Source organism: Herpailurus yagouaroundi, unplaced genomic scaffold (genome assembly GCF_014898765.1).
Source record: "Herpailurus yagouaroundi ecotype Mexico unplaced genomic scaffold, PumYag 29, whole genome shotgun sequence".
Lineage (NCBI taxonomy): Eukaryota > Metazoa > Chordata > Mammalia > Carnivora > Felidae > Herpailurus > Herpailurus yagouaroundi.
In genome coordinates, this window is record NW_024412377.1 from 57,907,713 (window position 1) to 57,927,278 (window position 19,566).

The 19,566-nt window shown below is 35.2% G+C and overlaps 1 protein-coding gene across 12 annotated transcripts in view; it reads left to right on the forward strand.

Annotated features, from left to right (window-relative positions):
- Window positions 1-19,566, forward strand: part of TENM2 (teneurin transmembrane protein 2) — a 1,969,530-nt gene that overhangs the window by 1,094,382 nt on the left and 855,582 nt on the right. For 10 of the 12 annotated variants that reach the window (XM_040444168.1, XM_040444170.1, XM_040444289.1 and 7 more), the window contains one exon: window positions 1,886-2,161. The exons of the other annotated variants lie outside the window; for them this stretch is intronic. In XM_040444168.1, the coding sequence (XP_040300102.1) occupies window positions 1,886-2,161 (276 nt within the window). The remainder of the gene's footprint in view (window positions 1-1,885; window positions 2,162-19,566) is intronic. 12 annotated transcript variants of the gene reach the window in all.

Genomic DNA, 19,566 nt, shown 5'->3' on the forward strand with positions numbered 1-19,566 from the left:
CCGAGGATGTAAACTGGAACAGAGTACACTGGGCAGAACAGCATTTGGGACCATGCTGGTGACAGTAAGGATGTCCCTCTTTCCTACCCAGGTAGCAGGAAGTTACCCCATTCCCACAGGAAATTTTGCTTGGGTTAGCTCTCCAATGAATAGGTTTCACTCTTCAGAGACATTTATGTATAAAATTGGGTTTGGTCCCATTTACACAGCTAAAGAAGGCTGTGGAACATCAACATATAGTAAAGAACGGAAAGTAAAACCTCAGAATAAAAATGTATGTCTGTTACAAAGTAAAGTCACACTAGGTTAATGCAAACAGCTGTTTAAGGCTTTTTAAAAATGAAAGCTAAGAAATAACATCATGTATTTGGAGTATCATAGAGGAGTTAAGTTATGTCATAAGTTTGGGGATATGACTGATAGGGACTGGCCCTAATATAATCAATGTACATAACATAAGCCATGGCTTTGGTGTTATTTATAAGGTTTTCTTCACTTATAGCATTGAAGTGCATTTCTTCAGTGCATTTTCCCCCATTGTCCATAGCTTGAGTAAAGACAAAAAAAAAAAAAATCAGCTTCATATATCAGTAAATAGAATGTACCGCATGACTCCATCTAATTTTCATTGAAACCTTAAAATGTCTTTTAAGAAGCTGTAATAGTAAAGCACACACATTGATAGAGCATTTACTGTGCCAGAATGTTACAGGCTGGTTTTTGATTGAGATCATTTCACCTTGTAGAATGAGCAAAGGCTTGGAATTGGCAGATTAGCGGTGTATCTTGGATCTGCCACTTGCCTAAGCATGACCTTGGACACAGTATTTAACCTCTCTGTAAAATGCTCAAGACCTAAACTGTTGGGCTATTATGAGATTTAAATGAGATTGAAAGCCTATCAACTGCCTGGCCACATGCCCAACACTGGTAACATATAAACGTTCAATAAATGCCTCTTTGCTTCTGCTTCCCATTTGTGCACACATTCATGCTCCATAGTTGAAACCTACTTGTGGTTCTAAGTTGTGTGAGCAAACAGACATTGTTTAATATCATTTAAAAACATGAGGACTGACTTTTCATCCCTCAGACGCTGAATTAAATAATACATTATATAGTTTATTTAAAAAAAAAAAAAAAAGAGTTCGGTGGGTATTATCACATAAAAGATACACAGTGATCCTGAGAGGAATTTAAGAGATTAATACCCAGATTTTACAGATGAGAAAACTGGGGCTCAAGGAGTAAGAGACTTGCCACAATGAGACTTACCAGTGGGAAGCTGGGACTGGTACCCAGGTCTCCTGGCCACCACTCACATTTATTGGAGGATTAAGGTTCTTTGACACGAAGACAGACTGCTCAAGGATCAGATCCATGTTTTGCTACAATCTAGATGTGTGACCTTGGGTAAGTCACTTAAATTCTCTGTTCCTCTGTTCCTCAGTTTCCTTACAAAATGATTACATAATATTATCTTCTTCATTAAGTTATTGTCACCTATAAAAATGTAAAATAAAAGTTGCAAACCAAAAGATGCCCAGAGCTAAGAAAGCGCTTGGTATATATTAGCTATTATTCTAAATCCAGTATTTTTTCCAGCTATGTGTGCTACCTAGACAACAGTAAATGCTGTAACATTTTTGAAGCAAAAGCTGAGCATTCTGGTTTAGGATTAAAGTTAATCTTAGATGTTTACTTTTTTGTTCTCAAATGTATCCCAATATCCTAAATACTCATGCTCATATATTCCTGTATAACATGGGAATCTGATATGTTTTTTGGATGGGAAAAGCATCCATCTGTTTTTTGTAAGAATACATTTTAACTTTGTAAAGCATTTCACAATTTATAATCGGTCTCTCTGTTGCTGTCACCTTAGGAACTAACTTCACCCTTGCGGAATTGGGAATGTGTGAGCCCTCCCCACACCGAAGTGGCTACTGTTCTGACATGGGGATCCTTCATCAGGGCTACTCTCTGAGCACAGGGTCTGACGCCGACTCCGACACAGAGGGAGGGATGTCTCCAGAACACGCCATCAGACTGTGGGGGAGAGGGATAAAATCCAGACGCAGTTCCGGCCTGTCCAGTCGTGAGAACTCAGCCCTTACTTTGACCGATTCTGACAACGAAAATAAGTCAGACGATGAGAACGGTAGGCCTGCTTCTTAAATACCTTTTAATGTTCTGGGTATGGCGCAATGTGGCGTTTGGGATGTCTGTGTTTTAATAAAGAGGAGTACAAAACCATTCATTTTCTTTGAAATTGACCTTGTCTACCCACTCTGAGCTCGGGAAAAATAAACCGGCAAACCTCAAGCACACAAGAAATGAGGAGAGAATTTTAAAATCACATTTCGATGATAACACAGTATTCAGCTATAGTCAGTTGGTCTTATTAGCAAGTAAATTACATTGCAAAAGAGGCAACTTGATAAACTATGACCTATACCTAGAAAATGTCCTCTTGCCACAAGTTTCTAGGTCTTCGTATTGATTTCCCCTTCCCAGTAAATGGCAACCTGGGTTATTTTTTTTCATGAAGATCTCTTAAGAATCCTACCTTATCTTAGACTTTCATTTCCAGGCGGCAATGCCTCATATCCGTATTGAAGATCAAACCTGGAACAGATGCTCTGGAGTTTAATAATGACAAATAGGAAGAGACTTGTCTTCAAAAAAGTATTCTCTTCTGTGTTCACTTTCCTCCTTGGTACCTATGTAGGTTAATGGCTTCCCACATCTTCTGTCACAAATCACTATTGCTTATCCATCAGCTTTGTAGATGGGTTTTAATGAAACTTTGAAAATTAAATGCTTCCGATCATTAAGCAGTAAATATAGGGAAGCCTCGGCAAGTCATTAAAGAGATAAGGTGCTTATTTCTGGATTTCTTAGTGACTCAGAACTGTGTTTAGTCAAAAACATCTCTTAAAAGATAAATTGCATTAGGTACAGTTGATTTATGAAGAAAACATCACATGCTGTGCGATTTGTTATGAATATATTGTGTGTTTGCGGAAAGAATTACCATTAAACTGTTTACAAACAGATCAGTTAAGAATGTTTATGTAAAATATTATAAACTTCTACTAGAGCAGCTTTAAGTATTTTCTTGCATTTAAAAGAAGAAAAAGAAATTCACAGGCGGACAGCTTGTTGTGAATGCAAAAGAATGGCTAAATATCGTTTAATCTCAAAACTGTGTTGAAAATACATCATTTCCTGGGTAAGTCGCATATATCCAAAAAGATGTCACTCTGTTGCATTTTAATTTGTGTTTAATTCGGAAATAATTTATTCTATAGTGGGGACAAGGAGATGTGTCTTACTTATGCCTCCGTTCGTGTAGCTAATCAAGGTGCACACTCAAGGAAAAATCTGTACTTGACTCATTTTGAATTTTAACAAAATTTTTGACACTTGGCACATTCAACACTCTAAGGCACTTATCTGATAGGAAATTAACTTTTGGAAGTTTTCATAAAGGCATACATTGAATCCATTTACTGATGTACTTTTTCAAGTCTGTGTGTGTCCAATACTATTTAAATGGAAGTAGTTTGATTGCTTAATAAATAAAATCACTTGTTATCCAAGCATATATGGCACATTTTAACAAGGTCTTTTGGCAAATCTTCCATGGTGGTATTCTCACTGGTCTCGTGGGAACCATCTCTACAAAATTTAAACATGTTGGTAGAATCTGCACCCTCTCTTTTAAAATCTATATACATGTTAAAAACTTAATAAAGAGAGTTTTCTAGTGAAACAAAGGGAGCAAAAAACGCTTGCCTTGAATTTACCTAGAACTGTTATGGGTAGGAGAACTTTATAATTAATAATGTATTTGGTAGACCAAAAGTAGTCTCTTTTTTCCAGTATTCTTTAAGGCATCATATATGAACAATTTCCACCTTTGGGGAGTCTATATAAATCCCTATATTTGGGTAAAAAATAAACCCTTGAGTCTAGTGTCTCGAGATTTTCCTGTAATGCTAGTTATAACGCAGTCAGAATTGCATAAAGAAATCTGTACTTGAAAGTACTGAGAGACTCTTTTGTGCCTGCATCTGGCAGAGCACAAAAGAGGTAAGGAAGCCAGAGTTCAAGCTTAGGCGTTAGAGGGTTATTTTAAAAATGTACAGATAAAATGTATGTCCTTTTCTCTCTTCTTTAAAAATTTTCAGCATTCCACATATTCCCAAGATGTACATAATGCATGTTCTGTTCTCATTTGGGGCCAAAAATAAAAATAAGAGATTTTGCACGTCCCATCATAAACTCATTAAGCAAATAAAAAGTGAGTTGTGAGCCATTCTGCAGGCTGAGGTGTTAACTTCAGTAAACTTCTCGTTCTTTCTTTTTGACAAATTCTGTTTAGCTCACAAAGAAATCAATGCATTTTCACATGACTGATTTTATGAAGTTTGGGAATGTATTATCATATAGATTGACAGTTGCCCCACTGGTTCCACACCACAGCGTGGACACTTACAAAGCCATCATTAATTTCTCACACTTGTACCCTGCAATGGCTTCCTCCATAATAAACACGCTGTCCTTCAGAACCAAATCAATAACCTTTTAGGTATGCCTCTCCTGAAGAGGAAGTTAAAGAATCCATACTTTGAGAAAGAAGCTCTCAGATTCAATTTTAGATTTTAAAGATAGGTGCTCACAAAATGAATTTTTTCTTTTTATCCCATATATTTTCATTTCATTTTCAAGGTGGGATCTTGGGGGTAACTCGATGTTCACAGTGCTTATTTAAACATTGCACTTAAAAATTCCAGTTGTGGTTTTGCTAAGCAGAGTTAGAATGCAAAAGCAGATCTCTAAAACCAAATTCTCTTTCTGTAGTGTGACACAGGTAACCAACCTTAAGACTCGTGTAATAAAAGCCTTTCCTTCCAAGAGTTCTTCCTGCATGCTACTGTGACAAAAATGATCTAGTAACCTGGTAACTTGAAAGTCCCATCACACTGAACACATGATAAATTTATTCTTTTTTTTTTTCCTTTCTTTTTCCTTTTTCTTCACAGCCTTGCATCTTATACTCAGTTTGGCCACCAAGTTAACATTGTGTTGGTTTTACTTGCTTTAAATAAATACACCTCTCAGGCCCATGTGGTTTTATCAGGTTCTTTGACTCTGTCTTTAAGTTAAAGATGGCATGGTTAGAAATGGCAGTGAGAGTTCAGAACAGCAAGGCCAAGTTTTTGCTGCTGTGTAATTTGACTGCATCTATAGAAATAGCTTTCCAGTGACTTTAAATTAGAATCATCTCTTTTTTGGGGTAATAAATGTCCCATTTAAAGTATGTCCTCTCTTAGGCCCTTTGTATCACCTGAGTTATGGAGAAAATGGGGCAGTCACTAATACACAAGAATAACTAATTGCCTCTTTAAAAATGCAGAATAGCACACACTGTAAAAAATTCGGTCTGTGTACTCTTGACTCCCTTAGGCAATATCTTCACCTTGAGGACTTAAAAATATCCTTGAGTGGGTTTTTTTTCCAACATAATTCTAGTTTTAGTTATTTTATTAGAAATCCATAAAGAAAAAGAAAACTCAAAGGAAAGAAGCTTGTCTGTGGAACAGAGAGCCAGAAATTAGAGAAAACTAAATCTGGCCTTGGATAAAGAAGAAAATTAGCCTTCCCTTTACCTTCTCTGTTTCCACCCAAAGTAAATAAAGACAATGTTCATTTTCATTTCTTGTCAATTGGGAAATTTATAATTCTCATAATGTACTTTGAGGTTGAAAATACAAATGTTGGGTTAATTTCATTGCATTTTGCAAAATGCATTTATAAAACAAGCTGGCTCTTGGCACATAATGGATTTGTGTAAAGTGTGTTTGGGGAACACAGGTTGTATTAGATTGTGAGTCCTGTTGGCAGAGGTCTGCAGCGTTCCTGTCTCTTCCTGAGGGCTTGAACACACCCAGGTACTCTCTGCATGTTAATTGAGTCCGGAAGACAGAACTCTGAGGGGAGGAAGGATTTTTCCTTAAAACCAGGAAGAGTATCTATAGGTTATTGCCACCAACCGCAGTGCGTTCATTCATCATGTGAGGTGAGTTTCTCAAGTCTTCTTTTCTCTTCACAAAGCAGCCCCTAGATAAATTCGTTAGAGTAGCCTATATGTATGCACATGTAAGACCTGCTACCAGGTTTCTCTTTCTGCCACACTCTATTATGCTTGCATACTCTTGAATTTATTTTGTGTTTTATAATCCACTGTACTCCTTTCTTCTTCCTTATCATTGCACATATAAAATTTACAGAGAATGCTTGGAACAGATGTAAAAACTTACTATAAGCACCAGATAATTATAGCCAAAGGCTCATATTTTGCTCTTAAAGTTGGGAATAAGAATAGTAAATGAGCTACAGAAATATAGTAATACTTGACTGTGCTTTCGATGTTGATACAGGGATGATTTCTTTTCCAGCCAAACTTTATAGAAAAAACCTTCCATGGAAAAAAATACTGTCTCGATTCCTTAGAAACAAAACAAAGGAAAACAAAAAACATGGAAGAAAACAAAACAAACTTTAAATCCATTTTGATGACAATTATTCCAAATTGTGTTTTTAAGCTTTCTTTTTTTATGCTTGCAAATTTGAAAGAGTAATATTTGTAAGGAATGTGAAATGAATCGTCCATGGATTGAAAAATAAAAGACAGGAGAAAAAAATATCACCGGTCTAAAGATTCTTGGTCTACTCCTATATGAAAGGATGCTATGATTTTAATAACTGCTCAATTCCCTAAAAGTTCAGATATTAGAGGCACCTTATTTTGCAAAAAGTTTGTTAATGAGAGTCTTAAATATATGGTTATCACAATGCTAAAAAACAACTGATAATAATGTAGAACTAGATGCAGAATTTAGGAATATCACATTGTCACATTGCTTGGTACGTTAAAAAGAGGGACTAATAAGTTTTGCAGAGGGACCTGTCCAAGACTTTAAAGATTTAGGTTTTTGGCAAATGGAAGCGATGCTTACATTACTTGAAAGTAGAACAGAGGACTTGAAAGAGTGTCAATACTGCATGTTCCAGATTATAAACTTTAGTGGCATGGTTTTTAGTTATTTATATATTTCTTTCTTTCCTTTGGTGGTTGCTTTCATGTTTGTTAATGCTCCCGGGGGCTATCAAGGAATGGCTCCATTCAATAAATACAATAAATAAAATGAAGCACTAAGCCTTATTTTGGCAAGGGCAGCCTGATTATTACACGTGTAATCTCTAGGCCTACGGGGAGACATTGGGCTTGGTGGATAATCATTTGGTTTTAAGCTGCTGAGTTCCTGATATCTGTACTTTCACTTCAGTTATGCAGCAAAGGCAGTCACTGGGTGAGAGGCAAACTGTTCTTGTCACTTCACCCCCAGAAGCCTCTTCACTCAGAAAACTCTTCACTTTTTTTCTTATTGTTCAGTCACTTTTTAGTTTAGTTGTTGTTTGTCAAGGTTCAAATTAAATTTAAATTTGGGAGAGAGATGCAATCACGTATTAAAGCTGTAAATAAAATGGGTTAAAGCCAAGGAAGTTGATAGTATAAATTTTCTACAGACAACTGTATCCGGATGAACCTGTGCAAAATAAAATGTGAAGCAAAAAGCATTTGCAAAGGTGTATGCCAAGTAAGGAGACATTTCATTTACCCATTCTGAAACTAGGACACAGTGAGGGGAAGGAGAAAATTTCAAGTAATAGATTTGTAAGCAAGATAGAAATTGCAGATATGTAGGTATTATGTACAAATGCTTATACCTGAAGCTAAAAATGTTACTTGTGATTTAATGTTTAGTATTATTCAGCACTAGCCAAAAGAACTACCTTGAAGATTGTCCTTCCCAGTTTCCCTAAACTCAGTTTGAGGAATGTTAAAGGCATCAAAGGTCAAGGGAAGAGATTCACAGAACAGTCATTAACCTAGAGGTTATGAACTGTAGTTCATGAGTTGTTTTATTTGGTCATTCCAATGTTTAAAAAATTTGACATTACTAACCAACAATTTTAAGTAGAAGTTTTTATTGTTGGCTTCTCTTGAAATGTACAAGGTCCAGTAATGCTTGTCCAGCTTTCCTTCAGGATGAATTGGGTTAGAAATACTAACCATAGTGGCTCTAGATGGGCCCATGTCATCTGATTTACCTGAGCTCCCTTCAATGTACTCCACTTATTTAAAGTATGCTTAGCTTTTGGAGCACTCAAGTTACCAACCTTGACTTCTATACAAAATTCTGGGCAACCAGAGGTGATGAGAATGGTAGAAAGAAAGCTAGAAACAACGTTAGCTTAATTTAACATGTGTTTAAAATATTGATGTTGCTTGTTTTTTTTATAAGTTTGACTCACTTGTAAAATGGGCTTAATTTTGCTTTACCATATTTCTGAAGTAATTTTAAGGTATTCTGATGAGATTATACAAATGAAAATAAATTTCATTTCAAAATTAAGAAAATAATTATATGCATGTGGGAAGGGAGGGGGAGTGGATGATTCGCCATCCCTATCTTCTGCAGTGCTAAAAAAATTAAAGTCAGAACTTTTGATTTCAACACATATACTGAAAGCCATTTTAATGTAAAAGTATCTGGGTGGACTTTTAGGAAATAGATGGAGGGAGAACCTACTTTAAAAACTTTAGCTATTTCAGCTGATTGAGGAAAACCCCAGGGCTTTATAGGAGGAAGCCATTTAAAGAGGAGGAAAATGACTTTGTTCTAATTATGCTCAGTTTTGATCAGGCAAATGGTTTATGGAGTCTGTCACAATGAAGTGAAAGACAATAAAGCAAAGGCTAGAAGAGAAAAATGCAGTGATATACAAAGACCTCCAGTGCCTCAAAAGAGAAGGACTTGGAGCGATGTTGGATAATGCTGAGTTGGGAACAAGAATTGGGAACAGTGCTCCACAAACTAAGAAATGCTCTTCTACAAGTGTATCAGCAGGATTCCTGAGTGTTATTCAGAGGTGGCTTTTGCTCACACACAATGTAGTATACTGCCAGTTCTCTTAGCATCCCAAGGGTATTTGTGAAGGAGAAAAAGTAATTGAAATTCAAGCATGTTTACTAATGGAAGGGGCTGAAATATCCAAGTTGACGTTCTTTGAGAATTCCATTCATGGACATTTACCCTGGCCTGAGGAGAATAGGAAAAGACTGACATCACAGCGATATCTCTCCTTGGCTTAAACATAAAAAAGAGGGTCATGGACTTACATAGAGCATCTAGACACAGGAAGAGGATTGGAATGTATTTCTTTATTCTATGCATGAAATATGCTACCACACATTTACTGATCCTAAAAGATCTTTGAAATGAATTTTAAAAAGAAAGAAAATTGGTATTTAGAAAGTTATGCATATTGGTGAAATATGTATATTTTAAAATACACACATACATGATGCTTATAAAACTATGTTCTTGTTTTTATTTAGAATTGATGAAAAGTAGCTAAGTAATCTCAGATGAGAAGACACTTTAATTTGGAGGATTCCTATTTTATTTCTGAAAAGATTTAAGGAAGGGCTGCTAGATAGTCAGCATTACACAAGACCATAGCGTGTGTCTTTGTATGTCTGTGTCTGCTTAAGTTCATGGCGAGAGGAGTTCAGTTGGGATGAGGGTTATTATTGAGAAGGACAGACATCAAGAAATACAAATTGATCAGAGTCCAGGGAGATGGCAACATAAGGCCATATACGAAAATGCCCAATTGAGTACTGTCAACTTTTGGTAGTGTACAGTTTTAGAGGTGAGAGAGAAGGGAGGCCTACGCTGACCCTCTTTTGACTTGACCTCTGTTGGCCCTCTAGGACCAATGTGCCTTCCCCTTTAAGACTCAAGGCCACTGTTCCAGTTATGCTTTCCTATCCACTCAAGTCAGAATGCACCTAAAAGTACCCACTTTCTCTCTGTTTCCTCATAAGAATTCTTGCCTCCTGGGAGTTCTCAGACCCAGTTCTCCTGGGTCTGTCAGAGATACGGTGTTTGATTTGGTGGGAAGGCTGATTTATTTGCAAAACATAAAATATATTCTTCTATGTCCTTCTTCCATTCCCAGCCCTGACCTCTGCCCTCAGGACTTTAGGATCAGTCACAGCATCAGTGAGCTCATTTCTTTATTATTTCATTCTGCCCTCTTGTTAAAATTAGTGGGATTAGGTTTTCAAAATCTGATTTGAGCATCAAGGCTCATTGGGATACAGAAAGATATGAAAAGTTCTGTTTGTATTTGCTTTTCTGTTCATTTCTCCTTTAAAATTTCTATTTTTGAGTGTGTTTTATCATGCATATATTAGTATATATACAAACACACATATATGATAGATTATATAAATGCAAAACTATATACATTGGATTTGTAGCCAAAAGTTTTATATTGATATGGGCTTGTGACAAAATGTTAAGTGAATATTGTTTTAGACATTTTATTTCCCAGGAGATGAAGTCTAAGGAGCCAGACTCCCCTTGGAATATGTGGATAATCCATTATCTTGTGGCAACCTGTTAGATTGTCTTTCTTGTTGTTCATAGCTATCTGTACTGATCATACCTTATTATTTTTTTGAGTTTCTATTTTCTTCTCTCAATTCCTTGTGTCAACTTTCACTTCTTATATGGATAGATAAAAATATGTACTTTACTGTTTATTGAAGAAAGCAAGCACCTCTGTACATTTATAGAGAAATTTCCATCTACTCTCGGTAGGGAAATAAGAAAATAAACATTGCATGTGTCAGCAGACTGTTATAATAGGGGCAGCTTTGAAGAGTGGAGTTTTAATTAGGTTATAAATGAGAGAGTTTATACGAGTGGAAATGAGATGATGGATATTCCAAATGAATTAAAAACAATTGGTATGGTAGCTGGAGAATAAGGGAAGATATGTAAAAATGATGATGATTTTTCAGGAATATTTTTTCCATAAAATTCCGACTCTAGTCAGACTAATGGGAACATAGTGACTTTTATTAGACAGCAGTAGAAATATATCAGTAGATATGTAGGGATCAGATGATCAAGAATGCTGACTTTCACCCTAAGGAAATAAGGTCTGACCAAGAAGTCATGAGAAAATTACTGAAAGTTTCTTTCAGCAGAGACTTTTCTGTTTTAGAAAGTATCTAATTAAAGTGCATATGCATACACACACATACACACACATACACTCACACACACACACACACACACACACACACACACAGGTGTTTGGACAGAAAGGTAACAAAATTAGAAGTGGCGATATCAGAGAAGGAAACAGTAATCCAGGTAGAAGGTCTTAAAAAATCAATTCCTGGATTACAGAGATTTTGATTCCTGCTTCTTGGTATTTCAAGTGGAGAAATTAACCCCCAACTAGCATATGAATGTTGGATATAATTAAAATACTAAAATTTGAAAAGCATCTAATTTGAAGCTCTTGGAGTATAGGAAATATTCTTGACATTTATCTGTTATGCTTATGCATACAATACCGTGTTAAAACAGCCATAACCCAGCATTTATACTACTTAATCAAATGATTAAATAATAGCATCAAATAGTGCTATGTACAAGGAAGATAGGTCATAACATTATTTTTATAGGAACATTCAGTGTGTTGTAGTTGATTAACAGTTTCTTAAAGATGCTTTCTGTTTCTGTATCCTTATTGCTTCTGGAGGCCTGTATTCATATACTTTATTATAATCTCTGTAACTTCATTTGGGTCTCTCTTCTCATCCCTATACTTGTATTTTTATCTCTCAGATCTTTTAAAAACCAGATTTTATGTGAATATATTTATTTTTCTTTCAAGCTTTCTACCTGTCTGTATTACTCTCACACTTTCTACCTGTCTGTATTACTCTCACGCTTTCTTTTTCATCAGGTTCATCCTTTAATTTTAATTCTCTCATGTTTAAAATTTAGAGTATATTTTGTTAATTTTGTCTAACTTTGAGAGCGTGTGAGCTGAAAAGAAGGGACAGTGGGAGAGAGAGAGAGAATCTTAGCAGGCTCATGTTCAATGCAGAGCCCTCTTCAGGGCTCCATCCCACAATCCTGTGATCATGACCTGAGCCAAAATGAACAAATGGATGCTCAGATGGTGCCTCATTTTTGTCTAACGTTTTAAGATAAGTACTAAGTTTTGGTACTTTCAGTCTTCCTTATTTAATAAGAATAAATAGATTAGCCAAGTCCCATAGGATGTGATACAAAGTAATGTCCTTTTCCTTGCTCTCTAAAGAGTCCTAGCAATCTGGACTCTTGAAATAAATCCCAACATTACCAACCTTTCATTTTAGTACTAACAATTATTGAAGGCCAAATTTTTATTGTTAATATTTATGATGTCTATAGTAAGTATATATATTATATGGTTACATATAGTAACATATTAATATATAATACATAGATATAGGAATATACATATGTGTAAAACATATAACATAAGCTTGTAAAATATATGAAAATATATGTGTGTATGATATTAATATTTTTACAGAGTTGGCATCACAATTTGCATGCCCTATGTAGCCTTAATTTTTTTAGTAAATATAATCATTTTCCCATGGCATTCAGTATTTTCCATAATAATTAAGGGGTACATAGTGCTCCTTTAGCATAATACCTTTTTTCAAATTTCTTTCACTTATTTATTTATTTATTTATTTTTAGAAGCTGTAAAGAACTATGTGATGAATAAAATCCTTATAGCTAAATTCCAGTGCACATTCCTAATTCTCATCCTATAATATATTCATGAAAAACTTAGACATACATGGTTATCCAAAATTGTAATTCTCTTCCGCTAGTTTCCCAACAGGAAAGTTGCCCCTTGCTCCGGCACTGTGTTAGCATCATGTGGGCACACACAGTATTGGTCAGGAGTCACTGGAAACTCTCCCAATATTTTTTCTATTTCTTGATGAAAATATATTTATTCTGTTTTTCATTTACTTGAATATGAGTGAGGCTGAGTGACTTTCCATGTGTTTATTGAATGTTTATATGTCTTATTTTATGTTTTGTATTTCTTCTCCAGATGAGAAGATGTTGGATTATGCTCACTTTTTTTTTTTTTAGTTTTTTTTATGATGCCTACAGTAATCCCAGAATAAGTCCTATTGTACTTTGTTCTTGATAATATAGTTGAAAATGTTCATTTATAGGTGTGAAAATCACTGGGTTACATTCTCAAAATTATGCAACTTATTTCCTATAGGGTGGAACATCATATATGTGTATACACACGTACACACATATGCGTACATATATACATACATAGGCTTGACCTGGAGATCTCAGAAATCCATTTAATTCATCAGTCTAAAGCTAGAAAACTATTTAAAATGGTTGCATCGACCAAAGGGGGGAAAAAAACAACTAGCTCTTTGTAGGATAAGACATATTAAATATTTTAGCTGTTGTTCAGAATGTGGGACTTTATTTCAGATTGTTAATTTATAACAAACCAAGGACAGAATTGCATTCCACATGATAAAAGGAAATTCACATCTGCTAAGACAATCTGCAAGGCACCTTGAGGAGATAGAATCGAGTAAATGATGTATTAAATATTCTTAAAACTTTCTCCATCTATATGGTGCCTTTGATTCAATGAGGATAGTAATCATAAACACAGTGGTATCCCAGCTATTGGTATTTTTACAAAATAGGTAGTTTTGCATGAAAGATAAATATCTCAGTACATTAAGAAAAATCTCTGAAAATAATCATGTGGAAGCAATTACTATTATAATAAGCATATGGCTCTACTAATATAGAGTGTTGCTTAATAATTGATGTTATAGAAATAAAAGAGTAGAAAAAGTTCTATATTCTGGAGCATCCCTTTGTACATGCAGAATGGAAAAGACCCTAGTGAAATGCAGAATAATTAAGAGAATACAAGCTGTCTTCTACTTCCACTGATACACATTTATGGCTATGAACAAAAAGGCACATTGGGAAGGCAGGAAGTATACAAATCAACTTAATCTGTCCCTCTGTGGTATTTCACGCCCTCCACAAAATAGTCCAATTTTATGTTTTTAGCCCTTGCTCCCACTTCTCCTCTAAATATATTTTCAGATCTAGTCCAACTGGGCTGTGTATTTTTTCTAGAGCATACTCTTTCCTCCTCTGAGTCTTTGTACTGTTGCCTTTGCTTTGACTGCTATCCCAAATCTACACATCAATAATATTCCCATTAACATCAAAGAATTATCTAAGATGCCAAGTCCTCTTAGACTTGGAATCAAGACCCTTCTAGTCTCTTTAACTATATGTGAATTCCCACACCTCTGAATTCTGTAGCATTTCATTTATCCATTTCTTTTGGAACTTGGGAGAAGTTGTGTAGCCTTTGGGGAAATGGTATAGTCTTTACCAAGGTAGAGAAGCAAATGATTTGAAATTCATTTGAAAGATAAAATATACAGAACTTGATGATGGTTTTAATGTAGGAAATGATGAACAAGAGATATCAAGGATTTTTGTCTTTAGCAATTGGATGGATACTTATGTACAAAAATGGGAATCCTTGGAAAGGATAGAATTGAGGGGCTGACCAAGAGTTCCATTTTGGATGTTGCTATGTAACACAATACATTCAAGTAGAAAGGTAATGTCAATAGTTATGTAATTGTTAAGAATGGGACCTAGAGGAGAGCTCTGAACTGGAGACATCACTTTGAGAATGAACATCAGAATAGTGGTTTATAGATTATCTCTGGAAGTTGAGCTTATAAGGAGAAAGACAGAGAAATAAGAGTAGATGTCCAGGAGCAACCTCTGAATAGCTCTTAATAGTTGGATAGAAGACAAAGAAAAGGAATACTGGTTTGCACCTGGTAGTTCTGTATCCATTTTTGCTTATATAATTTTCATTAGGGGTTCCTAATGGTTTCTAATTTTGGTGTGTCTGCATATTCTCTCAATCCAAAATCTTTTTTTTTTTTCCCTCTCCATTACTGCTGTTTTAATTAAAGGGGGGAAAACGGGAAGAACTTATCCATTTCAGGGAGAAATAAATTAATTTAAAAACAGAGAGTAGGTCAGGAACATAAATGAGAATGGCTTCCCCATATGACTGGTAAACTGATCTCTAGGGCAATTTAAATATATTAAGTAATGATTAACAACAAGTATAAACATTTGCTACATTCAAAATATTTATTGTGTACCTATTATGTATTGTGCTTGGGATGTATCAGTAACAAACTAGAAAGAGATTATGACCCTCTTGAAACTTAAATTTTACTTGGAAATATAGACCATAAAAATGGAGAGAGAGAGAGAGAGAGAAAGAAAGCAAGGGACGAAAGGAAAAGGAGGGAGATAGGAGACAAAGAAAGAAGGAAGGGGAAAGAAAGAAGTAAATAAAACACTATACTAAAAACTGATAAATGCTATAAGAATTAAAATAGGAGTATGTGGTTGTACTTTTGCAGTATTAAATAGACTGGGGAATGTCGGAGAAGGCTTCTTTGAAAAGGCGACATTTGAACAAACCAAAACTTAAAGGAGTCAAAGAATTAAGTTGTGAAAGACTATGCAGATTTCTGGGGATGTGGCATCCCAGGCAAATGAAAGAGCTAATTCAAAAAGTTTAATTCAGGAATATTCGTGGTGCATTTAAGGAAATTGAAGGGATTGCATCAGAAAGCAAACTGGGAAGAATAGTAGGACGTGAGGACAGAGGCAGAGCTAGGTCATGTAAAGCATCATAGATAATTTTCATTTGTGGTTTTATTCTGAGGAAAATGGATATCCATGCAGAGTTTTGAGCATAAGAGTGACATGATCTGATTTCCTATTTAAATATCCTATTAAATATCACTCTGGCTATTATGTTTAGAATGGAGTGAAAGGGGCAAGGGTGAGACCAGTTAAGGGGCTATTGTGTTAACCAAGACAAGAGTTGACAGTATCTAGGACCAATGGATGTGATGATAAATTGTCTGATTCTCAATATATCTTGAAGGTTGAGGTGGTAGTTTTTTCAGATATATTAGCTGGGAAGTGTGTGAAAAAGAGAAGTAAAAAATGACTCCCAAATCCTCTGCTTGTTTTGTAATTATCTGTTTTTTTTTTGTTGTTGGTTGGTTGGTTGGTTGGTTTGTTGGTTTATTGGTTTTTAGTTGTTATTATTGTTTTCCTACTGAGTTGTAGGACTTGTTTCTTTTTTTAATATTATCCCTTATCAAATATATGACTTGCAGATATTTCCTCCCACTACATAGACTGCCTTTTCATTCTGTTGATATTTCCTTTGCTATGTAGAAGCTTTTTAGCTTGATATAGTCCCATTTGTCTAGGTTTTTTTTTTATTATTTTAATGTTTATTTATTTTTGAGAGAGAGAGAGCACACAAGTAGATGAGGGGCAGAGAAAGGGGGACAGATTATCCAAAGAAGACTCTGCACTGACAGCAGCAAACCCAATGTGGGGCTCAACCTAATGAACCACATGATCATGACCTGAACTGAATTCAGATGCTCAACCTCCTGAGCCACTACATGTGCCCCCCCTCCACCAGTTTGTCTAGTTTTGCTTTCGTTGCCTGTGATTTTTGTATCATATTCAAGAAATATTGCCAAGACTAATGCCATGATTTTTTTTGTTTTTCTAGGCATTTTATAGTTTCAGATCTTATTTTTAAATCTTTAATCCATTTTAGTTGATATTGTGTGTAGCATAAATTTTCAGTTTCATTCTTTTGTGTATGGATATCCAGTTTACCCAACACTGTTTCTTACAGAAACTGGCCTCTCCCCATTGTATATTCTTGGCATCCTTGCTAAAAATCAGTTAACCATTTTTGTGTGGGTTTATTTCTGTTCTGTCTCATTTGTCTATATGTCTGTCTTTACACCAATACTGTAATGTTTTAATTACTGTAGTTTATATTTTGGTATCAGGAAATGTGATGGCCCCAGCTTTGTTCTCAAGATTGCTTTGGCTATTTTGGTGTTCTTTGTGGTCCATATGAATTTTAGGATTTTTTTCTATTACTGTAAAATTATCATTGGGATTTTGAGAGGAATTGCATTGAATCTGTAGACTGTTTTGGGTAGTAAGGACAATTTTACAATATTGTTTTCAGTCCATGAATAAGGGGTGTCTTGCCATTTATTTCTGTCTTCTTTAATTTCTTTTATCAAAATTTTGTAGTTTTCAGCATATACATCTTTTACCTAATTGATTAGGTTCATTCCTAAGTATTTTATTATTTTTGATGCTACTATAAATGTAATTATTTTCATAATTTCCCTTTCAGTTAGTTTATTGTTAGTGTGTAGAAACACAACTGATTATTCCATGTTGATTTTGTGCCCTTCAGCGTTGCCAAATTCATTTGTTTGATGCAGGATTTTTGTAAAGTCTTTAGAGTTTTCTGCATATAAGAATATGTCATCTGCAAATAGATAATTTCACTTCTTCCTTACCAATTTGGGTGCCTTTAATTTCTTTTTCATGCCTAATTGCTCTGGCTAAGATTTCCAGTACTATGTTAAATAGAAGTGTTAAGAGTGGGTATTCTTGCCTTATTTCTGTTCTTAGAGGAAAGATTTCAGTTTTGCCAAAGAAGATATACAAGACAAAAAGTATATGAAAATATGGTCAACTTTACTAATGATCAAGGAAATACAGATAAAAGTCACCATGGGATATCATCTCACACTTGTTAGAAAGGCCATTAGCAAAAAAAAAAAAAAAAAAAAAAAAAAAAAAGTGTTGGCAAGAATGTGAAGAAATTTGAACTTTTATACACTATTGGTAGGAATAGAAAATGCTGTAACCTCTGTAGAAAACAGTATGACATTTCCTCAAATAATTAAAAATAGTGTTGCCATATGATCTGGCAATCATACTTTTGGCTATTGCCCAAAAGAATGAAAATCAGGATCCTAAGGAGATATGTGTATCCCATATTTATGGCATGTTAGTCACTGCAGTCAACATGTAGAAACAATCTAAATGTCCACTGATGAATGAATGAATAAAGAAAAAGTGGCATATACATACAGTGAAATATTATTCAGCCATAAAAAATAAGGACATCCTGACATACGTGACAACGTGGATGACAAACATGATATGTGAAATAAGCCAATCACAGGACAAACACTGCATGATTTCATTTATATGAGGTATCTAATCAGGTATAGAATCAGAAAATAGAATAGTGCTTGCCAGGGGATGAGGGGAGGAAAAAAGGGGAGGGGAGGATTTGTTGTTCCATGGGTATTAAGTTTCAGTTATGCAAGACAAATAAGTTCATTGTTTTTATAGTTAATGATACTGTTCTGTACACTTAAGAATTTGTTAAGAAGGCAGAGCTCAAGCTCTCTGCTCTTACTACCATAAACAAACAAATAAAAAAAAAAAAATAGAAGATGATGCCTAAGGCTTTGGCCTGAGCGACTGGAGGTATGGATTTTCTGCCAACTGAAATGGTAAGTTCTATTAACTGAAACTGACGTGAAACAAATTTTGCAGTGGAAAGTGGTGAAAGACTGAATGTGGTGGCCTTAATAGAGAACAGGATGACAAGAACTAAAGATACAAATAAAGACAACAATTTCCGTATGTTTTGCTGCAACTGCTGGAAGGAGTCAGAAGAGTTCTTTTGTTTATTTTTTCTTAAGTAAGAGATAACTATATATTGGTGTGGTGGTGAGAATGATCCACTAGGGAATGAAAGATCTGTTCATAAAAGATGAAAGGATAAGATCTTTTTTTCATAAATGCAAGAGCATGGGAAGTTCATCTGTTGTAAAGGGAGAGGGCAGATTATGGTAGATGGATATATACATGATGGATTCTGTGGAATTTCTCCAGTAGTTGCTTCTGTATTTTCAGTGATGGTCATCAGCTGAGACAGAGGATAGAGGGGGAGGTGTTAAAGAGAGAAGTGTGAAGAAGTTACTAACAGAGTGAGGATACTATTCTTCACTACTCTTCATGGTCAGTGTCTGTGTGTGTGTGTGTGTGTGTGTGTGTGTGTGTGTGTTTTGTTCAACACTTTATTAAGTGCAGACACAAAGTAGGTAGAGTATGATTTGACTAAGGTAGTTTTTACCAAGCCAATACCAAATATCATAAAGCAATAGAGGGGAAGTGAGTAAAAGGAGTAATTAGAATGATTACAATTCACCATGAAAGTTAAGCTAAAGATTAGAGGAAAAATGATAGAATAAGTAGGTCATAAAATAAATTGATTGAAGGTGCCCGTTGGCCTCAAAAGACTAATGGGGTTAGGGCATGTCTCTCATACCCCTGAGCTAGGAAGATAGGCAGTGGTGATTACAGAGTAAATCGCATGACATTGAGATTGAAGAGGGGTTGTAGATACCAACAATGAAAAAGTAAGACCATGAGCATGAGTAGTTGAATCTGGATGGAAGATAAGAACAGGCAAAAGAAGTTCAAAGAAATGAACATGAAGGTACTAGAAGATCACCTATGTGTGTGCTGAAGTAGCCACTGAAATGTTAAGGAGTGCCAAAAGTTGAATATATCCAGAAAGAGGAGG